This window comes from Canis aureus, chromosome 3 (assembly GCF_053574225.1).
Source record: "Canis aureus isolate CA01 chromosome 3, VMU_Caureus_v.1.0, whole genome shotgun sequence".
In the NCBI taxonomy this organism is placed as follows: Eukaryota; Metazoa; Chordata; class Mammalia; order Carnivora; family Canidae; genus Canis; species Canis aureus.
The window spans coordinates 55,575,381-55,592,994 of record NC_135613.1 but is presented as its reverse complement, the minus strand read 5'-3'; the positions used below and the strand labels follow the sequence as shown (position 1 = coordinate 55,592,994).

Sequence of the window (17,614 nt, the reverse complement as noted above, 5' to 3'; positions counted from 1 at the left end):
TACAAGACTAATCAAGTTTTATTTCAAAATAATATTAAATTTTGTTTGTTTATTCTTGGATATCTTGTTTATCATGTAGTAGCACGACCTTCTCATGCAACAAGAAAACCATGGAATGTATCTGGCAGACCGCTCCTCTCTGGAGTCTGGAACAAGTGCAGATGGCAAGGACCGGGGACGAACAGCGACACAGGGTAGGAGCTGGCTCCGTTTGCTCCTCTCCAGTAGTGAGTACTCTGGGCTGGGGTTTCAGGGGCTCCTGCAAGCACAGAACCTTTGGAGCCAAGTAAAGCAGGAGGAGTGGAAGGAGGGGCTCTGGGCCGGTTACAGTCATCTTTTTCCATGGCTTCTTTCTCCACTTGTACCGACTGCCCACATCCTGGTCCTCAGCCCTGCCCTCCCCGATATTACCCTATCCCTCATTTGCCTCCAGCTCCCCAACCACTCCAACATGGCAGCTTTACATTTTTGGCTCTCACATCCTGTCACCCATGTCTCCCAGCCAGGCATGAAGCCCCTGGAGGCCGGGTTCTCAACCCACCCCTCTGGGATCTCACCCAGGCACCAGAATGGTGCCAATGGACTTGTGGGCTGGGAGATTCCATATGCAATGTGCACCAACGTCAGGTGTGACGGGGCCCAACCTGGGTTGAGAAGTCGGTGAGGGCTGGGGGCACTCGTGCCAACCCCCCTCTTACCCTCGCCAAGGCCATTCCTCCTCCAAAGAGTAAAACTGACCACTCCTTGCCCCTCTTAGTCTTGGTCCTGCCTCAAGGGTGAATAAAGAGCATCGGAGAGACGGTGAGAGTGTCCCAGCGCCAGGCAGGGGGAGTCGGCGCAGAAGGGCAAGGCCACTGATCTGTACCGAGCAAGCTCCAGCTACCAGCCAGCCACTGGGCCAGGTGCTTTGGAGACAATTTCAACCCCTCAAGGTCTTAGCACTGAGGAAGTAGAGGCTCAGAGAAGCCAAATCACTTCCTTCTGGCCGTTTAGCTAGAAGGTAACCGAGCTGCTGTTGAATCTATGCCTGTCCTGTCTCCCAAAGCTGTCAGATCCAGAAAAGGTCTCCGGAGAGAATGTGTTCTGGGTCCTGACCGTAGACAGGTAAAATATTAGTGCTGTTTTTCAAAGGATCCAGAGAACTTGTGAGAAAAAGAGAGAGAGAGAAAGAGAGAGAGACGGAAGGTACTGAAAGTCTGGGAAGAAATTCCCATTCTTGATTCTACCACCCGAACCACAGATACAAAGGGTACCTGAAGACTTCGACAAAGTAAGGGGTGTCCTGGCCAAGGGTTGGAAGAGGAGCCTAAACCACCAGAGCACCAGAGCCTCAGATCTTTCTAGAAAGGATCCTAGACCATGCCAGTGGTCAAGGCCTTGGGAAGTCAGCTCATCCATCCCTCTCTTGTCTACTGTGAGTAATCTGAGGGGCCGTGTGGTGTCAGCCGCTGTCTCCCTAATGCCTGCGTCTTTCCTAAACAGCCCCAAGGGCCCAGAAACCTCCAGGCCGCTGTCTGCTGCAGGGCCCACAGCAGGACCTGATCCAACAGAGGGCCGTCCAGTTCTCCACAGGGAGCGGGACCCTAGTGGCCACCACGTGGGTTAGGGCTCCGAGGAGGCTGCCTGCGCAGGGCTTCCTGCCCTGGCTGCTGGTGAGGGCCCCCCTAGGGCAGAGCTCCGCTGAAGGTCATGATGGGCAGGCAGAGGAGGGAGCAGAGGTCAGGCGCCTCCTGGGCGGGCAGGTCGGGGGACCTCTGGGGTTGGGGGCGGAGGCTGCTCTTCTCTGGCTTGTAGCAGGGTGAGACCTCACACCTGTGGGGCAGGCAGGAGTGAGGGCAGGTCCCCCCAATCCTGCAGCTCCGTCCGGGGTTCTAGGGGGTGGCGCAGAAGCGGGCCCCCTCCCTGGGCCCCCCTTCCTACCGGACCACGCTCTGCAGGATCTTCCTCTCATCCTGGTCCAGGCACACGGCAAAGGGGCAGCCGTTGGAGCCGATGATCTGCACCTTGTCCACTTTGATCTGGGATGTGCTAATCTGGAAGCAAGGCCCTGTGGTCAGCCCCGATACCCGCCTCCCCCGCACCCCCTGGCCTCCACCCTCCCAGAGTCTGGAAGACACAAGTGCCCCCAGGAGAAGGCCCCGCGGTGAGGCTCTGGGTCCCCGACACCCAGGGTTCCCTCCAGAGCCTTTGCACACAGATACAACCCCCCCGGGCCTGCCTTCCTCCCTGGAGGCCACCGCACCCCACAGGTGTGCACCCCCACACCGCACCTCTGCTGCCTCCCCTCCCCACCCTGTACACGCACACCTGCCAGGGTCTCCCAAAGCCCTGGCTGCAGGGAGAGGGGTGTCCTTACCTGGTTGAAGCCCTTCTTGGACTTAGGGTTCTGTCTTTTCACCACTTCGGTCAGATTTAGCGTCAGAGCCTCGGTGCTAGAGTCTGAGGTGCAGGGGGGGCTCAGCTTGGGGGCAGGGTCCCTCTCTGTGGGCACGCCCCCTGCACCCCACTGCCCCCAATCGCCCCCTGTGCCCCCGTGCCCCTGCTCCCCCACCTACACCTCACCGCCCCTGCTCCCCCACCCTTCTGTGCTGCCCCCCTGCGCCCCACCCCAATGCCCACCTGCACCCCCTGCTGCCCATCACTCACCTGCACCCCCGCCCCTCCCCGCTCACCCTACCTGCGCCCCACTCCCCTATCGCCCACCCACGCCCTGCCCCCCTCAGCTCACCTAGCTCCTCCTGCTTCCGGCAGGCTTTGTTCAGGGTGATGGATGTGCACACTTTCTCCATGTTACTCCAGCGGCTTCGTCCACTGATGGCTCCCTGGAAATGCAGCTGAGCCAGACCCTCTCAGCCAGGGAGGGGGGCCCCAGACCCGCAGGCGGACGGGCAGGCGGGCGGGAAACAGGGAGCTGCAGCAGGCAGCACTCCCCAGGGAAGCTCTCACCCATTCAGCAGCATCTGCTAGCTTCTGCTCCAAGAGCCCTCCAACCCCCAGACCCCCATAGGGACCTTGATGACTCCAGGGAGCATGTTAGGTCCCTGGCCTGGCCCACGGTTAGCAGGCCACAGGGGCACTGAGCCCTCTGCTGTGATTGTGGGCACCCCTCCCACCCTCGCCTCATAAACCCTCTTCTGCCCACTTCTGACATGGGTCCCACGTCCCAGGCACCCAGCCAGGCACAGCAGCCCAGTGGACCCTGGGCTCCCCCTCACTCTGCCTCTGGGAACCTCGCCCTTGTCCCGCTCACCCTCAGCCTTGCAGCCAGGCCCTCACTCCATGTGGGAGCTGCTGACCACACCCAGGTGAGGGGGAGAGAACACTGGGGTTGGAGGGATGCTTTGGAGGTTGAGGGGGAAGAAGGATGTCCACTCCCTCCCCTCTGTCCAGGGGGCCTGCTGCCATACATGGGGGGCCGACTCTGGGTGAGGAAGGGTCAGGAGCAGGCCCCGGACGGACACGCACCCCAGCGCCAGCCTCACCTTGCTGTAAATAATCTGTAGTGTTAGAGGGACGGCCTCTCGGTCCCCATCGATGCCCAGACGCTTGCTGCCAGGACCTGTACCACACAGACAGACCTTCACTCCCTGTCATTGCCGGCCCCCCCTCCCAGACCCTAGGGCCTCGCCCCCGGGGCCCTGTCTCCCCTGGGCTCAGGCAGCACGCACCCGAAGCCTTGATGGCACGTGTGGCAGCAGAGTGACCCAGCTCCAGGGAGTGGATGAAGATCTCTGTCATCTTCTCCCCGGTGATGAAAGTCAGCTGCAGAGGGCAAGAGCTGGCATCAGTGGGGGCTTCTGTGGCACGAGGCTGCTGGCTGCGGGGGTCCGGGGAGCGCTGCTGGAGGTGCTGCCTGAAGCAGGGGGGTGGGCTGGGGTGCGGTGGGGGTCCTCACCTCCGTCTGATAGACCTGCAGCAGCACCGGCCGGGCAGCGAAGCGGCAGTAGTAGAGCAGCATGTCCGCCAGGATGGGCAGCTGGGCAGAGGAGCCCTCCAGGGGCCGGGACTCGGCCTTCAGAGACTGCTGAGGGCGGGAGGCAGAGCTGAGTCAGAGGGACGGGTGGCCAGCGAGCGAGCAAGGGAAACGATGTGAAGAGACAGGTGTGCACACGCACACCCACCCAGAGAAGAGGGAACCGGAGGCAGACACAGCCAGGGAAGGGGTGAAAGCAGGACACAGAATGGTCAGGGGAGGCCCTGTAGCCCAGTCTCTGCAGCGCCCTCACCTGACACCCGGCCCACTGCGGAGGGCCCTGGACGAGCTGGACAAAGCCAGGAGGTGAGGACAGGGAGGGGACTAAACACTCAGGACCGTCCTAATCACTGCCCTCAATTTGGACTCAGTCTTGCTTCTCACCCGCCCTCCCTGCTCCTTCATGGAGGCCTCAAGCTGGATCCCCCAAAACCAGGGTCTTCAGAGAATGCTCTGTGACTGCAGCCTGTGCCCCCCACCTCCCTGCCCTGCAGGGGCCGCTTACTTGGCACAGGACTTCAGGGGGCAGGTGCATGAGGCCTAGTACGTTGCGCTCATACCAGGGGTCGAGCATGCCGAGGTAGTGGGAGATATCATTGGTGCTCTCCAGCTCCTGGGCCAAGGGACAAGAGTCATTCTAGTCCCCGGGGCCCCGGACAGCATCTGCAGCCCCAACCACAGCTCCTCCCCACCCTGAGAGATACCTGCCAACTTCTAGGTGGTGTCACACGGCACACTGCCACCCCCAAGTACAGGGCAGGGGCTCTCCTGGGAGCGGGGCTCAAGCAGGGGAAGGCACCCCACAGACACAGACTGCTCTTGGCAACTTCTCACTGGCCCCCTTGGGGTGTCTGAACCCACTCCCACTACATTTGGTCCAGGGCTGGGGACATACCGCAGAGCTAGGGTGCTTTGGGGAGTCCGTGGGGAGTGGGGGCGCCTGGCTTGCAGGAGCAGGGCAGGTGCTGGAGCCAGTCCCATGGCTTCGCTTCATGGGTACGTAGAAAAATTGAAGCTTGAAGAACCGTGTGAGGAGTGGGCGATTGTTCTCCAGCCGCCTGGTAAGAAGAGGGCGAGGACAAGAGAGTGCTGTGGTCCCCGTCAGCCCACAACCTGCCACCCAAGGCTGGGCGTCACCCCTCCCTGCCCCCCAGTCCGGCTCTTACCGCAGCTTGCTGTATGCCCGAGCCACCTTCCCCGAGATGCGATCAGAGCCGAAGACCACAACGCGCAGTGTGGACGCCTTGGGGTCCTCATCCCCGCTCAGGAAGGGGCGGCGGCGCTGGTGGCGCGAGGCGGGGGCCAGGAGCCAGCTGGGCAGCTGGGCGCTGAGCTTGGGCTGGGGCAGCGAGCGGGAGCGCTGGGCCCGCGCGGGGGGCATTCCCAGGCCGTCCAGGGGGCTGCAGAGGCTCCCTGCCCGCCGCAGGGGCAGGGCTGTGTCCGCGCCCCCCTCGGGGCCCCGGGAGTCCCTCCGCAGCACCAGCTGGCTGGTGCTCTTGAAGAGTTTATAGATCCTGTTGAACTTCTGCCCCGGCCTGCGGTGGCCCCAGCGCTCCTGGCTGCCAGGGCTTGCGGGCCACTCGGAGGAGCTCTCCTCGCTGTCCTCCATGTAGCCGCTGTCCACGCCATCCGACAGGCCCGAGACGAACGAGGTCAGCAGCTGCCGGGAGAGGGCGGGCCCTGAAGCCTGGGGTGAGCTGAGGGACAGGGTTGAGTCATGGAAGACCGCCGAGCCGGTGGAGAGCACCGAATCCCTCTGGGCACAGTGCCCATCCGTTTCCAAGTCCTCCTCCTCCTCTTCCTCCTCCTCCTCCTCCTGCTCATCGTCCCCCAGGATCCCTGGCTGGAGCAGCTCCTGTTCCTTGAGCAGGATTTCCTGCAGGATGTCTATAGGGAAGCAACGGGAGGCATAATCTGGATTTTTTTTTTTTTAGATTTTATTTATTTATTCATGAGAGACACAGGGAGAGAGGCAGAGACATAGGCAGAGGGAGAAGCAGGCTCCCTGCGGGAAACTGGATATGGGACTTGATCCCAGGATCACGCCCTGGGCCGAAGGCAGACACTCAACCGCTGAGCCACCTAGGTGCCCCTGGGTGTCTGGGTCCTTGAAACCCCTCTTGCACACCCTCAGGACAGGCGACAGGCTCAGACAGACCAGCCCAGAGGAGGAGGAGAGGGTGGAAGGAGGGTGAAGTCCAGCCCAGGGCTTGAGCACTGCCCCCTGCTCTGCTTAGAGCTGCCGGGGGGGGGGGGGGGGGGGGAGTGGCTGCACAGACCCAGGACAGGGAGCTGCCCCGGGGGTACGGGGTGGGTGCCACTAGGGCCCCAGCCAGCTGCTTACCAAAGCTGTCCTGGTTCCAGCTGTAGGTGTGGCACCTGGCGACAGGGATGGGGATGGTGCGGAGCTGGCCAGGTTTGGCAGTGTCTGTACGAACACAGGGACAGGAGATGAGGGCTGGAAGGGTCTCATAGAAGAGACCAGCGCCAGGCACACCGTGGGCCAGCTGAGGCTGAGGGGGGAAGCCGGCTGGCCCCCAGCTAGCGCTGTCTTTCCCTGTTCCCACAGGGGTGGCCACCTGATGGAGAGCCAACCCTGACAGTGTAGGCTGGCTGAAACCGGCCCTCGGGGCTGGTGGGGCATGGAGATGAAGGGAGCCTGGGTGCCCCAAGTGCTGCATGGGGCAGAACTGCTGTTCTGCCTTGGACTGCTCACCTGGGGGCTGGAACAGACCCCGGTGAGGATGCACCCTGCTCTCCCAAGAGCCTTACCTAAGACACCGGGGAAGCCAGCTTTCTCTCCTACTGCCTGCAGTTTGGTCCTGAGCCACTGCCGGGCCTCGGCTGCGTCCCCAATGCCCGAGGCCAGCTCCTGAGCTTCTGCAGTCTCCGTGAAGATGTCCTCAAGCTCGGCCAGGCTCTTGGACTGAAAACCCAGGAGGAGACAGGCTTGCTCCCGAACCCTCGGGCTCCTAGGGTCCCCCCGATGGCCACAGTGGCCCATCTCCTCCCCTGCCTAGTCCCCACATCTACCCAGAATGGGCCAGGGAGCCAGGCCTCCTCCTGGGGCCCCTCTTCTCAGGAAACGGTCACAAGAGAAAGGCCCAGAGCCAGAGCACTGCTGTGGTGAAGGGGGGTGGGGGTGCTTCAGAGCTCCCCACTACAGCCCAGAGAGGGGAGGACACTGCCCAGGGCCACACAGCTGACCAGTCACATAGCCGGGGCTACAAGTCAGGTCTTCCAGCTTCCCTCTAGAGCTCATTCCTAGGCTACCCTGCACCTGCCACTGCAGCACCAAGATGCAGCCAGAGAGGGACTCAGCTCTGTCTGAAGGGGGTGATGATGAGCCCCAGGGGCCCAAGCACATACCTGCAGCCTGCAGTGCAGCCCTGGCAGGTCACAGTGGGCCCCAAAGGTGGCCTGGAAGGCGTGCAAGAGCAGGGTGGTATAGGCGCTATGGGGCGAGTGCCCAGGCGTGCTCAGCTTGTTGGCCACCGCGAGGAACTCGGCTTGGACCTCCACTGGATTCAGCAACAGCACGGTGCTGGGGACACAGAGGACAAGCTATGGGGGTGCGGACAGTGCAGCCATACCCTTAACATCTGGCGCAGGGGCCACAGGGGGCACAGGGGCATGGGGATGCAGGGACCCCAGTCCCAAGTGCAAAGCCTATGGTCTCCTCATGAGTATTTTCCAGCCAGCATTATCAAAGACTTTTTGAAACTGGAACTTCACTGTCACAAAATAAATTGCACCTTCAGTTTCCCATCAGCATATTTCCTACAGGACGTGGGAATGGACGAGAGATGAGCCATGAGGGATGCATCCTGGGGGAGGTGGCTGGGAGTCAGGTGCTTGTTTCACAGGGGCGGCTTGTTTCGCTTGCAGCCTGGCCCAGAGGTTTGGTGGGGGGGCAGGTCAGGGCTGCCTGTGAGCCCCAGGCTCCCAGGACACGCCTTTTCTGACCCTCAAAAGCCATCACCCTGGGTCGCGCAGGGCCAAGTGTAGAGCGGGTGCCCGGCCCTATCTTCTCCCTGCCACCCTTTACGTTCTGTTTATCATGGAAAATTTCAGATGGACCCAGATGTTAAGAGAATCATGACCCCCCCTCACACCCTGCAAGGTGTCGATGGCTCAGTTAACAGTTAACCACACACGACTGTTCTCACTTCGCCCACAGCAGCCCTCAGTTGCTATGTTTTCTCGAAGTGTGTTTGAGACATCACAACATCCCAGCGGTAGAGGCCTCAGGTGAGCTGCTTGAACAGCTCCTGCCCTGTCCCAGGTCCAGCAGAGAAGCACCCTGCAGGTGGCCTTCCCTTCAGCCCCTGCAGAAGGCTGCCCCAGGTCACCAGGTCGGGGTGCAGGGAGTGGACGAAAGGGCCCGGGCCTGAGTCCCCACACTCTAGGAGGGTAATGAATGCTAATCTCTCCATGTGTCAGAGAAACGGGGGCCTGCACGGGGGTCCCTGCCCCAGCCGCTCTCCCTGCCTGGGCACTTGCTCACAACCTCCACTGACACGTGAGGGGCTCCGCTGTGCAGCGGGATTCGACCAGCAGATGTGCGGCCTCACCTTGCACACTTTCTCTGCACCTGTGTTCCCACCTCCAGACGACCTGAGTGGGACCCTCTCCTCTGTTCCTGCCCCCTCTGCTCCCCCTCTGTTCCTGCCCCCTCTGCTCACCCCTCTACTCCTGCCCCCTCTGCTCACTCCTCTGCTCCTGCCCCCTCTGCTCACTCCTCTGCTCCTGCCCCCTCTACTCACCCTCTGTACCTCAGATCTGACAAATACCTTTCTCATGGGGCTCCCGTGGAGCTTGAATGCTAGCTACCATGAGGCTTACAGCAATGCCCAGAGCTTGGTACATGCACAGGAGCTGATTATTGGTGGGTCAGCGGTGATTAGTTGCTGTCTACCTGCCTTAGCCCCCCACCCCTCTCAAAGAGTCGTCCTCACTCACTAACCTCAAGCATTTTTGTACCCTTTCTGCCTCTCTCAAAGTCTGCCACAGGCTTTTTTGTTGGATATGACATCGAAGGAATTTAACAATTGTTTGCTCTAAGTGTGAATTTGCAGTGAACCCCGTTGGGGGGCTGAGGATGGGGTGGGAGGGGGTGGGGAAGGGGGCAGCTGTAGCTTCTGAACTGTTGGAAACCAGGGTCTCTGGACCCCTAGTGTCCAGGTGAGGTGGCCCCACACACTTGGCAGGCTGGGACCCAGAAGTAGGTAACACAGTTGATTTGGGTGATCACAACCAGCACTGCCTTTTAAATGAAATAGACTAGGATGGATGGAGCCCATCCAATGGGCATAGGGGTGAGTTTCAATTTCTAAAACTCATTTCAGGGGCACTTGGGAGGCTCAATGGTTGAGCGTCTGCCTTTGGCTTAGGTCATGATCCTGGGATCGAGTCCCACATCGGGCTCCTCGCAGGGAGCCTGCTCCTCCCTCTGCCTGTGTCTCTGCCTCTCAGTCTGTATCTCTCATGATTAAATAAATAAAATCTTTAAAAGAAAAAAACTCATTTCAGTTGTGTGTGTGTGTATGTATGTGTGTACAGCAGACTTTCATATAAAATGCTTTGTTTAGGAGCACCTGGCTGGCTTAGTCATGTGTGGAGCATGCCACTCTGGATTTCATGGTCATGAGTTCGAGATTACTTAAAAATAAAATAAAATAAATTTTTTTTTTTTTTTTTTTTTTTTACTGTAGGCCCCCATCAAAAAAAGTTTGGAAAAGGCAAAAAGACATCGTAGAAACCTTGTGAGCCTTTGAGTAAAACTGGGCTTTAAATCCTGGCTCAGACACTTATTAGCTGTGTGACCTTCAGGAAGTTATTTGGCCTCTCTGACCTTGTCTCCCCCACATGAAAAGTGGGGGTGAAGCGAGGTGACATGTGCCCAGCACCTGGCATGATCCATGTGGGTGCTTTTTAACGTCTGCTCTGTTTTTAAGTCTCAGAGCCATTTAAAAATAGGAGGAAAGCCCCTCAACCCAGAGAAACAGCACTATGTACAAAAGCATTGTCAGCTAATCCAAGGGGCTCTTGGTCCTCTCGAAGACTATTTGTGGGTGGCTGGGGCGAGGGGTGTGTGTGTGTATGAGTGTGTACATGTGTGTGTGCAGTGGAGGGGAAGCCAGATGCACAGCTGGGGAGGACGCTGTGGGCGTGGGGAACCCCCCCTCGAGAGTACTCACACGGTAGAGCTGCGGTGACTTCTGATGGGCAGGCCCTGCTCCGCCCTCACCAGTCGCTGGTAGGAGATTCCTGTTGTCAAAAGAAAGGAGAGTTGGTAGGTTTAATCTGTGCCTTCAGCAGATGGCCTGGGGCCTCGCTGTAGCCCCAGGATGAGGCTCAGGCACTGGGAGGAGGCTCAAGTGCCGGAGGCTCCTCCCAGACCATGGCCAGCCTGCTGCCACCCAGTGGTTCCCTGGCCACCTCAAGAGGCACAGACCCCCCGCCCAACCAAGGGTGTGCGGGAGGGGGGGGTCCCCCAGCTCAGTCTCCATGGGCCCTCCGTGCCTCTACCCGGCCTCCCACAGACTCTTGGGGCAGCCGGGCCTCCCTGGTGCTGTGCCTCTCCAGACTGAGCCCTGCCTCTGCCCATGGGGCATCCTCGCCCAACCCTGCCCCAGCCTTTCTCTCCAGCCTCCGAGAAACCAAACCAGCCCAAAGTCTCTGCTTTTCTCCTGCAACGTGGCTCAGGTCTGCGACTGGAACACAGCCTCAACAGTACGGATTCAGCTGTGCGCCCACCGTGGTGTGACTAAACGACAGAGGACTAGCAGCGGGGGCTGGGCCTTGGGGGGTGGGGGCGGGCAGCCTCAAGGGGCTCCCGACAGGGGGCAAAGCCACCCAGGAGAGGGTGTGGGCTGGGAGCAGGAAGGCCACAACCCAGGTCAGAGAGGGCTGTAAAAGGAAAGGCCTTGACTTTTGTCTGGTCAATGGCAACAAATAAATAAAAAGACCAGCTTATACTGTTCTAATTTAGGGTCTAATTGCTTTGATTTGGGGGCCTTTTGTGTGATGTTTCTCTTATGTAATGTCCCATGCTTACAAGTTAATACTAATGTCTGTTCCGGTAGGAAAGTCCCTGAAACTGTGAAAGGCTACGGGGACCTGGGACACCCTCTGGTGGCCGCTGACATTCATGACAGAAGGAAGCTCCCCTCCTTGCCCCATCCTGCGAGACCCCTCCCCCTGGTGAAATACTATGCTGCAGACAGGGTCACCCCACCCCCACCCTGCACCCCCAGGCCCCCTGACCTCAGAACACAAAGACAAGCACAGGCCCCTCTTGACTCTTCTGCATACATTCCTTTCACTAGGTACGGAAGTCCAGAGGCCCTGCCCGGACCTGCAGGCCCCTGAGTAACGCCAGCCTTGTTCACCCAGGTCATCTTCTGCCCTTGTTTAAAGGTATGACCAGGTGCAGTCACTCTGCGTGGACAGACAATGTGTGGCGGTCAGCGCCTGTGCCAAGAAGCCCAGTTAAGTGTGCGGAAATCCCAAAGTGAGATGAGGCCGTGTTGCTTTTTCAGGGTCTGTGATTCACGTGGGCTCCCGGTGGACAGATGGAGAGCCTCATCTCCATCACACCTGGACACACACCCCTGGATTTCACATGCGGGGAGTTGCTGGGCGGTATGTCCCTGCCCCCGTCTCTGGGGTCCTGGGTTCGGGAGGGACTGGGGATGTGGGCCACGTGACGTAGGCACAGCCTTCAGCGTGAGTGCGTGGAGGGAGGAAGGATGAAACAGAAGGCTGGGGTGGGTGTCGGGGGGCAGGGAGATGGGGAGGGTGGGAAGGGATGTGGCCGTGGCCTGGGCCTGGACAGGAGGCCGGAGGAAACCATTGCATAGAGGGCATTCAGTTCTGTGAATAATCAGGCTGATGGCAAACAGGGACACATGCTACTGGGTACAAGTACAGTGACCCTGTGGAAACACCTGCAAGATGACCCCCAGCTTTGCAGAGCCACCAGGGCGGGGGGAGTGAAGTGACACCTGCCACCCCAGCTCCTTCACAGCCCTGGCCACTGTCGCCCCGACAGGACCAGGCCCGCTCCTCCAGGCCACTATTCCTAGCGGGCAGAGACCTGTGAGCATCCACCCAGCGCCCATCCCCCTTCTTCACCAAAGGGACCCCTCGCACAGGATGATAGGTCATATTTCTCGGCCTCCCTTGCAGGGGTTGGGTGGGGTTTCTGGAGGACTCCTTTCTGCAACCCACTTTCCTCTTGTCTGTTAACAGGAGTGGCACCATGACGGCCAGAGCTCCTGTAGCCATTAGACCACAAAGTGGCATCGAGGAAGATGTTTCCTGCTAAGGACAGTGAAGCAGAAAGAAGGGAGAAGGCTGGTCTGGAATGTTCATGCCAACCTTGGACTGCCTTCCAATGGAATTTTTTTTTTTTAATGTAAGAAAAAAAAACCCTATGGGTTTCCACCAGTTTATGCTGGGGTTTCTGTTATGTGTGGCCAGCATGCTCCTGAATCAGCCCCTGATTTCTGGAACAGCGGCTCCCCGCTCCTTTCCCGACTACATCTCCCCCTGCGGCACTGTGATACGAGAAATACACCTGTGGTCGTAATGTCATCTTTCAGTTCCAGGATCCCATCCGGGGTCCCACACTGCATGGACTTATTTCTCCTTCGCCTCCTCTGCCTGTAACGCTTCCTCAGTCTGCCCTGGTCTCCTGTATTCCCGACACCAGAGTCCTGACGGGTTATGGCACAATGTTCCTTGATTTGGGGTGTTCCACATTGTGCCAGGAATGGAGTGAGGCAAGAATCTTCGACAAGGATACCAGAGAAGTGACGTTGTGTTGCTCCTCATCACTGTTTCTCAGTCATAAAAATCTCTTTCTTTGACGTTGTGCCATCAAATACGCAAATTTTTAAAACATTCTCTGTATTTTTTTTTAAAGACAGACCACTTTTGGTCAATTATAATGAAGACTACAAAAGGCAGGGAGTGGATTTCAATTACAATGGTTTCCCCTGTCACCTGTGTCCCTCACTTTGGGTTCTTCTCCCAGTGGGACTTGCCAATGGCATCTTAAATAGGAGGTAGTCTATGTAACTGAGCTCTTACTCCATGGGGTCTGCATGAACTCTGGGTAGTTGCTGTCTGGACTGAACCAGGTCTCGGGACCCTCAGTTGGTGCCTGGAAAGCTAGAGAACTGGTTGTTGTTTGGGCTGCAGGGGCGAGGGGGTGGATCTATGCACTTGGTGTGAGAGCATTGAGTAAAAGCTCCTACTTGCTAGTCAGTGATGTTTGACTTTTCTTCGAGGGATCTGCACTTTTGATTCCATCAGAGGCCAAAAAAAACAAAAGTATGAAATGCAAATGTCTATGGTCAGTAATGTCCTAAAAGGAACTGAGGGCCACTAGAGAATATCCAGAATTCACCTGCCACCAGCTGATGGGCAAATGTAACCAAAGCCGGGCTTGCATCTGCTTTGACAGGTCCAAGGGCTAAAGGCACCAACTGAAAGGAAGAGTGGCAGACAGACTGCCCAGGGCAGAGGGTGCTTACAAAATGCCAGTGGGGACAGCCCCAGGTTTTCCCGACACGCACAACTGCCAGCCTATTGTCTCTTGGGGGAATAGCTCGGTACAAATGTGACAATACGTTTCTGGAGTCAAAGAATATGGCTCGTGGGGGCTCACACAGACGTCGGCTCAAGAGGGAGAGCTCTTGGCAGCTCTGTGAGCCTGGACAAGCTCACAGGTTCATCCTCTGGAGGATGGGAAGGAATATTACTAAGCACCCAGAGTGAGGGGTGTCCTGAGGACGGATGAGTCGTCAAGGCACGGTGAGCACATGGTAGATGCATCAGCCTCGGCATCCCCAACAGTGACAGTCCTGCTTGTGACAGGGAGGCTCGGAGAGCTTATGTAACCTGTCCAAGGTCGCTGGCTAGGAAGTGACAAGGCACAGGTCACACAAAGGCCTGTGTTCCCACCCGCTCACGCCCCATGGGCAAGACACATGACACCTGTCTGGGTCTCTGTTTTCTCGGGCGTGGAATGGGAAGACTATTGCCGTTCCCTCTGCTCCAGAGGTCTGAGGTCTGGGGAGAGGCAGCCAGTATGTGCTTCAGCATCGGCAGGCACAGTGACTCCCGGGTGACACCCACTGTCACCTCTCGGGATTACGGGCACATTCTTTGCAGCCAACTGTTGTGGTCTACACAGCCATGCGGGGGCTTGGAGTCAATACTCAACAAACATGTGGGTTGAACCCAAGAGGGCTGTGGTGGGCAGGAGCCAGTAGCACTGACGTGACGTTTCCTGCCACCCCCGGACCAGAGGCGGTGGACCACCGTTTTGGGGTGGAGTCAGGAAGAAGGGGGGGGGGCAAAGGCTTGATAACCTGCCCACTTCCTCTGCCACCCGGCCACATCAAAGGGGGGTAAACTGTTTCACTCATCGCCATGGCAACCGGCTCCCCAGGGCTCCATGGGTGGAAGGCCCAGCTCCCCAGGTCCCTTGTCATCCTCTCCCTGTGACCTTGTCAGGACCTGTCTCTTGGGCTACTGCTGCCCAATCCCAACCACTGCCCCAGCAATGTGAAATCCTCGGCAGCTGGCCTTAACCTTCACATGGCCCCGAGAGGGAGGCATCATCATACTCCCATTTTACAGATGAGGAAAAAAAAGAAAAGCTTCTTTGCCGAAGGCCCCACAGCTCTGGGATTTGAGGCCACCACAGCCTCATACCAAGTACCAGTAACCACTAAGTGATTCAGCCTCAGTTTCTCCTCCAAGAGCTCATTCCATGGCCTCCATCCCAGCCTCTGCCCCACCCCTGCCTCCCTCAGCAGGAAGAACTGGGGACGGGGCTGGGGGCACTCAGCAATGAGGCAAAAATATTCCCACGGGCCGTAATAAAAGCGCACTGAGGCACTTTCTAGCAAGTCCACTTCAGGATCCCAGAAGGGGGTGATTTAGCTTCATTTTCTAGTCGTCACTGATGAGCGCTCAGACTCTATGAACTGCGAGTGAACCCATGGATGTGAGATGACTGGAGGGATTTTTTGGGGTAGAAAAGTGTGCCCCATAGGTTATGGGGTTATTCCCCTCTCTGATATTAACTAATTTCCTATCTGATTTTGCAATTTTACTCTGGCTTACCTGAGAAACTTCTATTGGGCTCTCACACCTGCCTTTAAACCAGCTCTGCCACCTTGCTGGGTCCCTGATGGGCTCAGTGTCTCTGACAAAGGCTCACATGTTTGTACATATTAGTTTTTTAAAAAAATATTTAATATAGTTATTTTAAATGGATTTATTCTGGAATTTGCTTTCTTCTTCTTTTTTTTTAAAGATTATATTTATTCATTCATGAGAGACACAGAGAGAGAGAGAGAGGCAGAGACACAGGCAGAGGGAGAAGCAGGCTCCATGCAGGGAGCCCGACGTGGAACTCGATCCTGAGACTCCAGGATCATGCCCAGGGCCGAAGGCAGGAGCTAAACTGCTGAGCCACCCAGGGATCCCATATTAGGGTTTTTGTTCTTTTTTTTTTTAACCATTTGAAAATGACTCTCTGGCCTGAGAAAGAGTCCAGGCTTTCCTATTTCGGTTCTGCTTTCTCTGGAAGAGGAGGAGTCCCTGGCAAGGCAGCCTGGCCGACACCACCCTCTCCAAATGAGTGTTTGCCTTCTCCTCCGTCACCAGGACATCTGAGCTGTCACATAGTCCCTGGGCAATGTCAAGGGGAAGGTGCTCAGCATTTTGAGGGTCTGGGCTTCCCAGGGTCCTCTGCTCTGCATCCAAGAACCCTCATTCCCTCTCCAGTTCCCACTGCTGCTCTGCCTGGCTCTCACCGTCCACGCCACATCTGCTCGCTGGGCTGCCCAGGACAGAGGCCCTGCTCAGCTGCCCCCTGCAAAATATCTTGAGGCATCATGTGCATTCAGCGAAGAGCCGGCTGGTTCTACCGGGCGGTGGGAAGCGTCTCCCTGCGTGCAGGGGACAGCCCTCCCCAGCCCTACATCTCTTGCACCCTTTTCAAAGTAAAAAAAAAAAAAAAAAAAAAAAAAAAGTCACTTAGATCTTGGATTATCCAAGATATGGCCCTGCCAACATATTTGCATTTTGAATCCTGTCTTCATTATAGAAGGGAAGAAAAGTGTAGCCTTCTGGTTCAAGGAGCTCTGGTCACCAGCAAGAAGACCAGAAGCAATCAACACGGAACTGTGGAGTTTTGGGGGAGCAGCTGGAAGGAAGGGGAAGGAAGAGATGAACCCTGAACTGGCTGGGTCACTTGGGGTGCCTTGCAAGTTAGATTGGCAAACTGTATCCGTCATGTGCCTGAGCACCTCTACCTGTCCAGCACTTCATCTTCTGGATTTCTAGATTTTTCCACTCAAGTCTCAACAGGAACAGGCGGGCTTCGGGGTGTGGCCAACCCTGCCCTGTACCTGCTCTGTGCCTCTGTAACCACAGACAGCTGATTGGCTGGGCAGCCAGGTAGGTCAGCTGATTGGTCGGGAGAAGACAAATCAATTGATTGGCTGGGAGGAGACAAATATGCTGATAGACTGGGAGACAGCTCAGCTGATTGGCTAGGCAGACAAATCAGATAATTAGGAAGAAATTCAGAAACCCTGCAAAGGTATTTACACACAGAGCTTCAGTCCTGAGCTCTCAGGCCCAGGAATTGTTGAGGAATGAGATCTGGTTCTCCTGTCCTGGGTGGGTTCAATGTGTATGATGAGAATTAAATGCTGTGGGCATGAGGCAGGGTTTGGTGCATGTATACACTTAAAAGAGAAAAAAAAAACAAAAATGGGATTAAAATATACATAGTATTTGGGGGCCCTGCTTTTTGACTCAGCAAGTTACTACTGGACGTCTTTTGCCCTCCGTAACTCTGTATCTACATCTTTAATGATTGGATAGCTATATAAAAGCTTTAAATTTGATGCTCTCAAATCTGTCAGCCTTTTCTTTTATAATTTTTGCCTGGGGGCGGAGTAGCTGGCTGTTTGGTATCTCTTCTTCACTCTAGGTGGTTCATGTAACCTACTTTTCTTCTATTACATTCATAGTCTTATTTCCCACACTTCAACCTTTAATCTATCTGAAATTTGTTTGAGATAGGGTTCTTAATTTTTTTAAGACAAAACTATAACTCAGTTTGAATGGTCTGTCAATTGTCCTGATACCATTTATCAAATGATAAATTTTACTCATCACTGGTTTCAGGATGCCACTTTATCATATAACAGATCTTTATATATTTAGCCCATTTCTAGCCATTCTATGTTGTTCCATTAATTTATCTATTCTTATACCAACAGTGCACTATTTTAATACCTATAGCCTTATAGTTATACTTTATAGTTAACTATATAGTTAACTTTCAAAGACCTACTAAGGGAAATACCCCTTCTTCTGCTATAAGAATACATCAATAAATACATGATAAATACAGAAGAAAATGCTACTGGAGAGCATTTATTCTTTCAGATAGACTTTATCTATTTTGATAAATTTTAAAAGATATTGTTGGTATTTTTTTATCACAATTGCATTTATTTCTATAACACCTGCTGTTACTACAATATTGATTCAATCTGACAACATGTCTCTTAAGTAACTTATCCTTCAGTTATTTCTGTA

The 17,614-nt window shown here is 56.1% G+C and overlaps 1 protein-coding gene across 5 annotated transcripts in view; it reads right to left on the bottom strand.

Annotated features, from left to right (window-relative positions):
• The window catches only part of PIK3R5 (phosphoinositide-3-kinase regulatory subunit 5), a 66,537-nt gene continuing 48,923 nt past the window's right edge, over nt 1-17,614 (bottom strand). For 2 of the 5 annotated variants that reach the window (XM_077892662.1, XM_077892663.1), the window contains exons 6-19: nt 10,174-10,243; nt 7,343-7,517; nt 6,746-6,899; nt 6,318-6,401; nt 5,140-5,860; nt 4,869-5,031; nt 4,479-4,586; nt 3,896-4,024; nt 3,669-3,762; nt 3,483-3,559; nt 2,729-2,834; nt 2,357-2,439; nt 1,921-2,033; nt 1-1,812 (exon numbers count right to left, since the gene is read on the bottom strand). In XM_077892662.1, coding sequence (XP_077748788.1) covers nt 1,665-1,812; nt 1,921-2,033; nt 2,357-2,439; nt 2,729-2,834; nt 3,483-3,559; nt 3,669-3,762; nt 3,896-4,024; nt 4,479-4,586; nt 4,869-5,031; nt 5,140-5,860; nt 6,318-6,401; nt 6,746-6,899; nt 7,343-7,517; nt 10,174-10,243 — 2,225 coding nt within the window. In that variant the 3' untranslated portion in view covers nt 1-1,664. The remainder of the gene's footprint in view (nt 1,813-1,920; nt 2,034-2,356; nt 2,440-2,728; nt 2,835-3,482; nt 3,560-3,668; nt 3,763-3,895; nt 4,025-4,478; nt 4,587-4,868; nt 5,032-5,139; nt 5,861-6,317; nt 6,402-6,745; nt 6,900-7,342; nt 7,518-10,173; nt 10,244-17,614) is intronic. The other 3 variants (XM_077892666.1, XM_077892665.1, XM_077892667.1) reach the window with 3 other exon arrangements.